Consider the following 11,776-nt stretch of genomic DNA (forward strand, 5'->3'; position numbering starts at 1 on the left):
TCATTTATCATTTATGGAAAACAGTGCAGTCCTTTCCTGAACTCGGTTCAGAAAGGGGCAGTGACCCGGCTGAACACCACTCTGCAGATTACTAATGGACTTGGCTCCAACCCCTTCCACCAGTACCACCTTGCGGGGCTGGGGATGGAACCTAGAGCCTCACTGCGTGCTAAGGAAGCGCTCTACCACTGAGCTATGTTCCCAGTTCAGTGTAGGGGCCTACTTCACCCGGGAACTCCTTCCCCCAAACTAGCAAAAATTTTCCCAAAGTGCTCCTAAATAGACTGTAGGAAATTTCCAGAAAGGCAGGGAGTAGACCGGCAGTAGAGCAGTGTGGAAAGTAGGAAAAAGCGATATTCTTTGGCTCTGAACTTTAATGTGGGCATACTAGAAAGGGAACAGAGCAATCACGACAGAGCGGAGAGACTACAAGGACCTCCAGCGAAGTGACAGGATTTGGCGGTCGGTGGGCCCGGACCACGGAAGACAGCCCTGACACCGCGCAGGCGCAGTTTCGGCGCTCCATTTAGGCTCCTCCTCCCCGCCCCATACTGCGTGAGCCCAGGACTTCCAAACCGTCAGCTGAGGCGACGCTGCTGGGGTCACGTGACGACGGGGCGGGGCGCCGTCTCAAGGCGCAGGCGCAGAGCTTGGGCGGTGGGTCAGCTGACCCGGGGGCCGTGGCGTTAGTTAGGCCGTTTTCCTGGCCCTCAGAGTCGCCGCCGCCATGGCCAGCCAGTCACAGGGGATCCAGCAGCTGCTGCAGGCGGAGAAGCGGGCCGCAGAGAAGGTGTCGGAGGCCCGCAAGCGTAAGTCTCAGGGCCCGCCGCCAGGCGTGGGTGGAAGCTGGTGGAGGCCGCGGGCCTCGGGAGGTGGGAGGCGGCTGAGGCCCGAGCTGCGAGGAACGGGGTCACTGTCGCGGCCCTTTGAGTGGAGCCGAGGCTCAGGAAGGCCTGGGTGTCGATGTGGGATAGTAAATGGGGTGGGAACACGGTATGGATTCCCGTCCTTCTTGGGATCCAGGCATGGGCCGTCCAGACGCTCTCTCTCCCCACCCACCTGCGCCTCTGGAAGGCTCCGGCCCAGTGAAGGGAGCCACCATCCACAGGATCGCTCAGACTCCACACCCGAGTTTTCTTCCTTATTGGTCACGTTTAGTTCTAGATACGCCAAGATATGTCTGTCCGTTCACTTTCCCCCCATCTCTACCACCAGTATCTGAGAACATCAACTTCTTTGAGGCCTCGTAGAAGCCTAACTCGTTCATTCCTTTTTTTTTTTTTTTTAATTTAATGCGGCTAATAAGCGCCAGCACAGTATGGGTGCAGCATCATCATGGTATTCCACCCACTCTCGAAGGAAGCAGTTATTGGATAGGGTCATTGTTGGTAAGTGGAAGTGTAGAGTTGCTCAGGAGTTTAACAGGTGCCTCTGGTCTACACTAAGGAATGGAAGAAGCCAGTGCTATACTTTGTACTCACTCCGGACTTCAGTCATCCGTGTAAAATGCAAACGTGACTGCCCCACCACGTTTCCAATCAACAAATGTCCAGTGGCGGCAGAATAAAGCCCAGATTCCCTAATGGGTTGGAGGTAGCGCTTCTGCGTCTTGCTTTTGTGTTCTTGCCACCTGTCACTTTGAGTTACTCCCCTTCCATCACAGGGGAGCTGTTTGATTCCTTTAAGACAACTTCGTTTTTACCTGCTAGTCTTGCATAGGTCTTCTGATTGGAAGAAGCTTTTCCCATTCCCCCCTTCTTTTCTGTTAGTTTTCCTTCATTTATTTATTTATTCTTTGTCATTCTTCCTTTAGACCTCAACATTTAGTCAGCAGTTCTTCCTGGAAGCCTTTCCTGATTCATCTTCCAGCTGATGAGGCTAGGAATCCCTTGCAAGTGCTTATTTCTGTCATAGAAGTGCAGTAACCTATGTATGTACATGGCTCAAACACAAGACCAAGTTCTGTGAAGTGGGGACTGTGTCTAATTTAGCTTTATCCCATTTTTCATCTGAAGCAAAGATGTGTCTGCTCCCATTTTACAGATTGTAAAATGAGGCTGTAAGAAATGATTTGACTACATGCTGGAAAGCAGCATAGTTGAAGTTTAGAGTCCTCCTTTCCTATGCCAGGGTAAAAGTACCAAGAAATTACTTTGAGTAATTCCTTAGAGTTTGTTTTAGTATAAGACTCTGATAGCCCACCTCCAAGTGCATTTCAAGCATGGATGTGGGTAGGATTATGATACTCTTTATTTCCCAGGAAATGCTTTTTTTTCTAGGGTGCTAGGGCTGGAAAGAAGCTCCTGGCACTGCTTTGGTGACTGGAAGTTTTGTGTTCTTTGTAGCATAATTTCAGTCATGCCCTTGATACAGTATTTCCAGAATGACTTCTTTAGAGTTTGTCTAGTGAGTCTCATCAGGAACAGAAGTTTATTTATTGGGAAGCATGGGAGGCTATTTAGGGGAAGTGCAGGGACAAATACTTGGAAAATGGTAAGAATAGCTGACTGAGTTCTTTGGAAGTAGGAGGTCATGTTTTACATCTTTCTCTACTGTTAAGCCTGGTGCAAGGTCTTGTATCTCTGAGAGCTCTTATTTGCCGAATATGTTTGTTTTAAGTGACAAATACACATTTTAAAATGTTATCAATAGTGCTTTGAAATTTGAAAAAAAAATTTCCTTTCTGGATCTGTGACTATGGTTGGCTGGCTCATTTAAGAGTTGGGAATAGGTAGCACATGATGTAAAATAAAATGATTTCATGAAGTCATTGCTTTGGACCTTAAAATTAAAAAAAAATGTGTTATGGTTTAATCTCATTGGGGTGCTGAAAGTTAGAAATGGTATTAAGTGATTATTCAGGAAGCCCTGGGAGTTGGGAGTGATATACTGTGAAATGAGGTGGAGCTACTTCATAAAGTTTGGGCCATAAATGTTTTGTAGCTTATTGGTTTGGAAGATGTTTTTGGCTTTGAAATATGGCTTACTATACTTATGGGGAGAATATGTGTGAAGGAGTGAAGTTCAGGTGAATTGAAGCCTACAGTAGTAAGCCCAAAATAGTACTGTCATAAATAGGAACTTGCAGAAATAGTTTAGAGAGACTTGTTAATTGTTTTAGAGTATGGAATGTTGATGTCATTGGGTCATTACAGGTCCAGGGTTGTGTTCTTAATCAGTAGCTGGATAAATCAGTTTCATTCCTCCACATAGGTTAACTGGGCTGGACAGTTGATACTACCGGGATATATATAATAGCTTAGTTTTAGATGCAGGGTGTTGTCTTTTGACCTGAATTATATAAACACTAGTTGATAATCTGGGACTGCCTCCTTTTTTTTTTTTTTTTTAAATTCCTTCTGGGTATCCAAGAAGCTTGGTGAGTAGCTAGTCAAAACAAACAATACGTGTTAGCTAGACTTGTGATCTGTTTTCACATAGGTTCTAACAACTTAGAGGTTTTTTTTTTTTTTCCAGCTGTATAGTAAACTGCTGTCTCCTGGAGACCAGAACCCCTGGTTCCCCTGGCCTCTCACCTCCTCCTGCTGTTTCACTCCCCACTCAGCCTTCTTTCCACTCAGTACTTTGCTTACTTCCTTGCTACAAGTATGTTTTTTAGTTTCCAGTGTTACATCATCTGTTTCATTAGTTATATTTTAGTTTATGTCCCTTGGGAATATATTAGCCTCTTCTGTAAGTTAAGCAGAGCTCCAGTTGCCATCAGCAAGTTAGGTGTTTACTTCTTGGGCAGTGAAAGAGTTCCCCAGAGAGCTAATGCCACACATCTTTTTTTTTTTTTTTAAAAAAGACAAGGTCTTGCTCCTGCCCAGCCTGGTCTTGAACTCCTGAACTCAAGTGATCCTGTCTCCTGTCTCAGCCTACCAAGTATCTGGGACCATAAGCATGTGCTATCATGTCTGGCTTTATGTTGGTTCTTAGTAGTTGAGATTGAGAAAATATTCTGACACATCTTATTTTTATTTCCCCTGTCATTTTTATGGGATGTAGTTATGGAAGACCGCCCCCCCCCCAATTCCAGGGGATCAAACCCATTGCCTTGGGCATGCTAGGCAAATACTCTACCACTGAGCTTCAGTGAATCTCAGCCAATGAAGGCATTCATTTTTATCTGATCACTTATAACCTGTAGAAGGCAGAAACCTAAACTGTTAGTTCTGAATTCCCCCTTTCCTATGTGTACCTCTTGGGGCTGTGCCTTAAGTTTTTTTCTTTTCACTGTTAAAATTCACCATCTCAGTGACCACTTGCTTTTTTACTTGTCTTTTAACATTTCCTGATGTAGCTTTCTCCTTTGAAAACAGGAAAGAATCGGAGGCTGAAGCAGGCCAAAGAAGAAGCTCAGGCTGAAATTGAACAGTACCGCCTGCAGAGGGAGAAAGAGTTCAAGGCCAAGGAAGCTGCGGTGGGTCCTGTTTCTTCACGTTTTTGCTTTAATTTTCTGTGCCCCCCCACTCTAAAAATAATTCTTCATGCCTTAGATAGAGATTCTAATTCTGGTAGTTTAAAAAATTTAATTATTGTATTTTATTTACTTACTTACTTGTTTATTTTTTTTCTTGTGCTGGGAATCAAACCCTGGATCTTGCTGCTAGCAGGTACTCATGCCACTGAGCCATACCTGGAGCCCATGATTTTTTTTCTCTCTTTTTTCTTTCTTTTCTTTTCTTTTTTCTTTCTTTCCTTCTTTTTTTTTTTTTTTGATACTAGAGATTGAACCTATATCCCCAGTCTTTATTATTTTTTATTATGAGACAGGGTCTTGCAAAGTCGCTGAGGCTGTCCTCAAACTGGCAGATTTCCTGTCTTTAGCTCCCCAGTTGTAGGGCCTCGCTGAGATTACAGGCACGCACCACTGTGTGCCTGGCTTGAATGTTTTGTTTGATACTCAGGCTGAATCTTTTAAGATGATCAGTTTTATCTATTTAGTTGTTTTTTTGTTGTTGTTGTTTTTGTTTTTGTTTTTTAACATTGACTCCTCATCTTCATTTATTCAGTCATTTATCAAGTAATCTGTTAAACAGTTAACATGTACCAGGTAGTATGCTGGGTGCTGGGGGATTAGCAGTAATTAGAAATAACATGGTCCTTGCCCTCATGGAGCTTAGCTTACTGTCTGAGAGACTCAATAATAAAATGCAAGTCATGCAGACGTAATAGCTGTGAAAAGTACTGTGATGATCATGAACATAAATGGAATGGAGCCCCCATTAGTAAAGTACGTAGAGATGTCTACAACCAGCATGGACTTCTGTGATGCTTGCAGTCATGGTACAAAACCAGATCTCAGCAATACAAAGGATGCAAGGAAAATTCTATAAAGGGAAATGAATGGAGGAGAATTTCACAGTGAAAAGAAATGCTGCCAGGATTCTCAGATCCAGGTAGCAGAAAAAACACAATTCAAACTGCTTCACAATTTATTGGCCTATATAATTAAAGATCCAGATGAAAGACTCTTGATCCAGGAGCTTAAATAATGCCTCAGGACTCTTTTCTATCTCTCAACTCTGCCTCTGCCTCTGTGTGCTTCATTTTCACATTCTCCACTGGCTCCCAGTAGTTTGAGGTACACACTCTTCCAGGTCCAAGTCTAGGGAGTGAAGGCAGATGCCTTCCTCCTAGCATTGAGATACAAAGTTGCAGTCATCTTTGCACTGGGAAGTTACAGAGCTTTTAAGCTTAAAACTGTTTTTTCTGATGGGGCTGATTATTACTGCAAGTTGTCAGCACACAAAATAGTAATCTTCTGTGTCAGGTCAGCCATCTTGTGTCCATATTTTTACCTTTAGTGCTACAGTTGCTTATGGAGGTGGTATTAGTGTTACATTGTAAAGCACAAGCTGTGTATTTTTCTTAGTGTTCTGTGGTAACAGTATTCTATGACAATTTACTGGAGCTTGGCCTAATACAGTTTATATTTGTGGAACAGAGGTAATAGTTTTTTCCCCCTATAATCCTGTGTAAAAATCTAAGCTGTTTTAAGTATTTCAGCTAAGCAGTTATGAAACAGTTTATTTCTGAATTACAAACACTCATAGTATGAAGAGTCCCAAGTTTGAACTTGGAAGACTTTGAGTTTGAATCTTTGTATATTCATTTTGCCTTTTGAGCCTTAGTTTCCCAATTTCTAAAAAGTGGGTTGATTGCTTCCTCAATAGGTTCTGGAGAGAAGTAATGTGCATGAGTGCTTTGAAAACTAATATTATACAAACACGAAGGGATATTGTTATTAGCTTATATATGTGTGTATCTTAATAAAATGATGCAAGAGAAGATTAGGCAGTGAAAAATGTCAAAATTAGGTCCTCTGGAACCTGATTGGTCAAGTTATGGTAAGTAGGTATGGCAGTTAACAAAAAGCCAACTATATTTTAAAGACTATAGAAAGTAAAAGGAGGGCTGGAGGCTGTACTGTAGCTCAGTGGCAAAGCGCTTGCCTAGCATGTGTGAGGCACTGGGTTCTATCCTCAGCACCACATAAAAATTAACAAAATAAAGGCATTCTGTCCATCTACAACTACAAAAACAAAAAACAAAAAAAAAAGAAAGTAAGTGAAAGGAAACTCACAAATCATTACGTGTTAGTTTGTGAATAGAAGAACTGAATAGTTAACCCTGGTGTCATGGCATAGACCTGTAATCCCAGCAACTACGAAGGCTGGGACAGGAGGATCACAAGTTCGAGGCCAGCCTCAGCAATTTAGCAAAACCCTGTCTCAAAATAAAATGAGGAAAAAGGGGGAAAAAAAAAAAAGGCTGGGCTTGTACTCAGTGATAAAACACTCTGGGTTCAGTCCTCAGTACCAATAAAAAAAAAAAAAAAGCGGGGCGGGTGGGGGAAGAATAGTTAAGATACGTACTTATAACAAGAGCACCAATGAGAAATTAGTTTCCCTCTCACCTAGCCTTGGATCCTCCTCAAAGCAAGTCACTGCTGGTGGTGTTTTTGTTTGGTATTGGAGATTGAATCCAGGAGCACTTTACCACTGAGTGACATGCCCAGCCCTGCCACTTACCATTTTAAGTTTTATTTCTGAGGCTGGCCTCTAACTTCCAATCCTCTTGCCTCACACTCTTTTTTGTTTTCTTCTGGGTATATTTGAAAGAACAGCTGTCATATTCATGTCAAATTCAATTGGTGAATTTGCTGAACTTTAGAGTTAAAACATCGGTGGTGGTAAACCTCCTTGTATATTCCTCTTAAGTTTTATCTTCCTTGTGTTTATTATAGTTTTTTTTTTTTTAAAAACATAATGCTTCCCATTTTTTAAAACCACAGCAAAAATACATGAATACTAATCACACTGATACTATGTCTTACTTCTCCTCCCCCTTAACTGCATATTTTGCAGTTCATTTCATATTGCTGAGCAGTATTCTCTTCCATTTGTTTGTTTATTTAGTGTGTGTGTGTGGGGGGGGTAGTAAAGATTGAACTCAGGTGGTTCTGGGGATTGAACTCAGGGCCTTGTGCATGCAAGGCAAGCACTCTACCAATTGAGCTATATCCCCAGCCTCCACTCCCCGCCCCCCACCAGTCCTCTTTATTTCATTTTGAGACAGGATCTCACTATGTTACAGAGGTGAGCCACAAACTTGTGATCCTCTTGTGTCGCTGGGATTACACCTTGCACTATTCTGCCTGGCTAACAGTATTTTGTTGTGTAGAAGCTCTGTGATTTAACCAGTCCTTGGTTGTTGAGTCTTTCTGTTTGGGACTCCTGGGCTCAAGTGATCCTCCTACCTCCTAAGATGCTAGGATCCCAGGTCTGGGCCACCGTGCCTGTAGCATTGAGTCTTTAGGCTGATTCTAGTCTTTAGTTAAGGCTATATGATGGACCTTGGAGAAGTGTGACTGTGTCTTTGGGGTGACTTCCTGGCAGTGGAGCTGCTCTGCAGCTTGCTTTCTGCTGGATGTAGTTCCCTGTTCACTCTGCATGGGAAGGCCTGTTTCTTCACCTGGTCTTCAGTCGCAGGGTCACAGCACCTACTACTGATTTATTCATTGATGTGCTTGGTTTCTCCAGAAGTTAGCTTGTTGCTTACTGAATGGTATTCCCTGTGTCATTACATCTCCACTCCAGGCACTGGGATCCCATGGCAGCTGCAGCACTGAAGTGGAGAAGGAGACCCAGGAAAAGATGACCATCCTGCAAACCTACTTCCGGCAGAACAGGGACGAAGTCTTGGATAATCTCTTGGCTTTTGTCTGTGACATCCGACCAGAAATCCATGAAAACTACCGCATAAATGGATAGGAGAAAGAAGCACCTGTTCCCTGGTTAGCACTTCAGAAGATGAAGTGCCTTGAGGAATGTGGAGCTTTAGCAGAGCCTGGGTTCTGTTCTTAGAAAGGCATTAAATTATTTCTCTGTGATATAGTAGGTCCCTTTTGGAGAGTAGCAAATCTAGCTTCTTTGTACAGCCTTAGTCCTTATCCAAAGGTGTCATCTTTTTACCTCATCCTTCTTAGGAATTTACTGAGTATGTGTTGTTGGTTTCCTATGCCTTCTAGCTCAAGCAATGGATGTATCAATGTTGACTTTTTCTTTCTTAGATCTAGTAGAAAAAAAACAATTCTTTGAAGAAAGAAAGGGATTAAATAATTTTTTTCCCTTATACTTTCTTGAAGGTCAGGGGCTTTATCTATGAAAAAGTAGTAAATAGTTATTTGTTACTTGTCTGAAGCAGTAGCCAGCCTTAAAGTCGTCCATTCTGACTAAGGATTAGAACAATGAATACTAACATACTTGTTTGGGCTGCTGTTAGTTTATTTTAATCAAAATTACTAGATGATAGGACTCAAGAATTTGTTACATGTTATTATTTGGTGTGATGATAATCATTTAAAAGTAAAGACTTTGCCATACATTTTACCTCTTCTGGTTCATCCTTTTTGATAATGCAAAATACACTTTGGCCCAGATGTTGTGTGAAATTTCACCAGGAAATTAACATAGGCATCACATTTACATACATAATTAGAAAACATTCAAGGTGTACATTTTTAGCAGGAAGAAAATTACTCATGATTTCACCTTCTAACTGTTCTTGAAAAATAACAAAGAGTCTGATGTTTGCCTTTTCTTTGAGGGACCTGTGGTGGGTCCCTTGGGCAAGTTACTGAGCACCTTTCTTTCCTGGTGGGCTAAATGATGTGGGAAATACTGTAGTGACTTCATTAGCTCTTAAGAGTTGAATGCCCTGTGCCTGTGTAAGCTGACAATCTTTCTTTGTTTGCAGAATAATTTCTGAGGTAGAGACAGTTGAAACAGAACACAGGGGGATTTCCTTGCTTATTCTAAAACAGTATAAAATAAGTTGATGGTATTTTTTTAAAAGTCTAGAGTGCTTCAGGATGATTAAATCTTAGGCCACTTCTCTCTAGTTACTATTCCAATTTCTCTGTTCCTTTTTAGAGTTGAAGGTCTCAGAAGGGTTTACTGTATGAGCTTTTCAATTTTGTTTAAAATATTGTTTAAAATACTTCAGTCTTGCTGAAACTGTCAGATCCAGCAGTGACGTCCATATTGAGAAATACATGCTTTTCCTGCTTGACCTTCAGTCAAGTTTTGACCACTTCTCCCTTGGATCATTTTCTTTGCTTCCATTATGCAATGGTGTGTTTCTTCTAGATTTCTTCCTGATTGCTCATTTCTTCCCAAGGTTGTGTGTTTGGACTTTTCTACATTTCCTTGGTGAGAACACCTTTATTTCATTTCATTTCTTTTATTCTTATGTATTTTTTTTTGTGGTATGGGGATTGACCTTGGGGGCTCTATCACTGAGCTACACCCTTTTTAAATTTTATTTTGAGACAGTGTCTTTCTAAGTTGTTGAGGCTGGCCTTGGAACTTGGGAACCTCCTGCAGCAACCTCCCAAGTCACTGGGATTACAGACCTTCACCACCATGCCTGGTTCTCATTTCGTAGATTAAAATAAGTTATGTTGAAGATTTACATATTTATCCCATCTTTCTCGAACTCCAGTCTTCAAATTGCATATTTGACATTTAGACCTGGGAGTCTAATAAACATCTCCATTTTAATGTGTTCCAAACTGTACTCAGGTTTGTTAAGGCCTCATGCTTGGCATTGCTGAACATAGCAGTTCTAACCTCCACTTATACCTCCGCCAATACAGATTTCCCAGTGGAAGAATGTGAATAAACACTTATATTCACTGGTTTGAAGCCCTCCCCACCTTTTTGGTGCTTTTGCACATGCTAGGCAAGTACTGTATCACTCGAGCTGCCCACCCACCCTCCTTAGACCCATTTTTTTTTTTTAATCTTGTCTTCAATATGTTGATGGATTAGTAGGGTTGAGCCAAGCAGATCAGTATTGCTACTCACAAGCTAAAAGGGGAATATTTCAAAAGGAGTGTGCTGATTAGACAAAAGTTAAAGAGTTGGCTGACCTAATTGATTTGAAAAGTGAACATAGGAGGTATGATTATGAGGAGGAGAGGTGCGGGGGTCACTGATGGAGTCGCTGGCTGGAGGGAGGTGGTAGCATGTTTAAATGCTGGAAGAGAGAGAATAGAGAATCGAGAAGGTCTGGGAAGAGTGAGGTCCCAGAGTGGTATAAAATCCTTGAGATCCAGTACGTAGGTAGACTGATTCATTGTAGTTCTCAGTCCTGGTTGTTCCCCAGGGAACTGGTAGGTGCTCTGGTCCTTCCTAGTCCGTTGAATCTCTGGGGGTGGGGCCTGAACTAAGGTTTTCTTAAAACCCTGGGAATTCTCAGGGAAAGGGCTTATGTTATGGTCTTCCCTGAGAAATTGGCATCTGTAAGGCACTTTACCAGAGAGCAGAGAGGGTGAGGCAGGCATGGTGGTGATTATGTGGAATGAACTTGAGTATATCTATACAGATCAGTGTGTGATTTGTTCCACCTGGGTAAAAAAGGCTAGAAAGGACATACAAGTGCCTATAAGCAGAGTATATCTGGAAGTAGAAGAAATGTCAGAAGAATGTTTATCTCTGGAAAAGGAGGTAGGGTCAGGGCCTCAAAGGGAGGCTTTTTATTTTTATGCATTTAATCCACAGTAGGGCTGTTGAGCAGAGACCCTGTTCTCTAGCCACTAAATGCCAGTAAGGGACTCTCCAGTTGTGACAATCAAAAATGCCCCCAGACAGTGCCAAATATCCCCAAAAGTGTCCAAAAGTGTCCCCAGACTAGAACTATTCTAAAGCAAAAAGAAAATGATAAATAGAAAACAAAAACCAAAGCACTACATATGGTGCCTGAATATTCCAGGTGCTCAGCAAATGCTTCCTTAGTTAACAGTACAACAGAGGTTTGTTTCTTGCCAAGGATGATATAAGTTGGGTAGCATCAAGGAACCTTGGTAGCTTTACCATCTCAGCACATCATTTTCATGATTGCAGAGATGGGAAGAAAAAGTTGACACAGACATCGACTCTTGTATGCTGCAGCCCTTAAATGACACATGACACTTGCTCTTAGCCCATTGACCAATGTGAGTGATGTGACCAACCTAATTGAAAGGAAGACTGTGCAATAAGGGGGGACTATGGACATTCAGGGAGTAAAAATTGTTGCTTTTATCCTTCTTTTTCTTTTTTGTGTTGCTAGGATCTTGCACAGGTTAGGCCCTCTACCACTGAGTTACACCCATTAGCTTTCTACCTACCAGCTAGTGTTCTAGAAACTTCTGCATTTATACTAACCAACTGAATCCTCAGCGACTCTTACTGGATTTGAGGCAGAGAGGGGTTAAGGAAGCAGC

The 11,776-nt window shown here is 42.0% G+C and overlaps 1 protein-coding gene across 1 annotated transcript; it reads left to right on the top strand.

The window, feature by feature from the left end:
* Positions 1-637: 637 nt before the first annotated feature.
* Atp6v1g1 (ATPase H+ transporting V1 subunit G1) lies at positions 638-8,897 on the top strand. The gene is made up of 3 exons (XM_005320882.5): positions 638-809; positions 4,323-4,423; positions 8,106-8,897. Exons 1-3 carry the CDS (start codon positions 728-730, stop codon positions 8,277-8,279), a joined length of 357 nt encoding a protein of 118 aa, XP_005320939.1. The 5' UTR covers positions 638-727; the 3' UTR covers positions 8,280-8,897.
* Positions 8,898-11,776: the final 2,879 nt, after the last annotated feature.

The sequence above is a fragment of the Ictidomys tridecemlineatus genome, chromosome 4 (assembly GCF_052094955.1).
Source record: "Ictidomys tridecemlineatus isolate mIctTri1 chromosome 4, mIctTri1.hap1, whole genome shotgun sequence".
Classification (NCBI taxonomy): domain Eukaryota; kingdom Metazoa; phylum Chordata; class Mammalia; order Rodentia; family Sciuridae; genus Ictidomys; species Ictidomys tridecemlineatus.

What these genes read in the sequence shown, in the direction of transcription:
- Atp6v1g1 (XM_005320882.5), top strand. Translation starts at nt 728, where the DNA reads ATGGCCAGCCAGTCACAGGGGATCCAGCAGCTGCTGCAGGCGGAGAAG. An exon ending in GGTGTCGGAGGCCCGCAAGC is followed by an intron (nt 810 to 4,322) that starts GTAAGTCTCAGG and finishes CTTTGAAAACAG; the next exon opens with GAAAGAATCGGAGGCTGAAG. An exon ending in TCAAGGCCAAGGAAGCTGCG is followed by an intron (nt 4,424 to 8,105) that starts GTGGGTCCTGTT and finishes TCTCCACTCCAG; the next exon opens with GCACTGGGATCCCATGGCAG.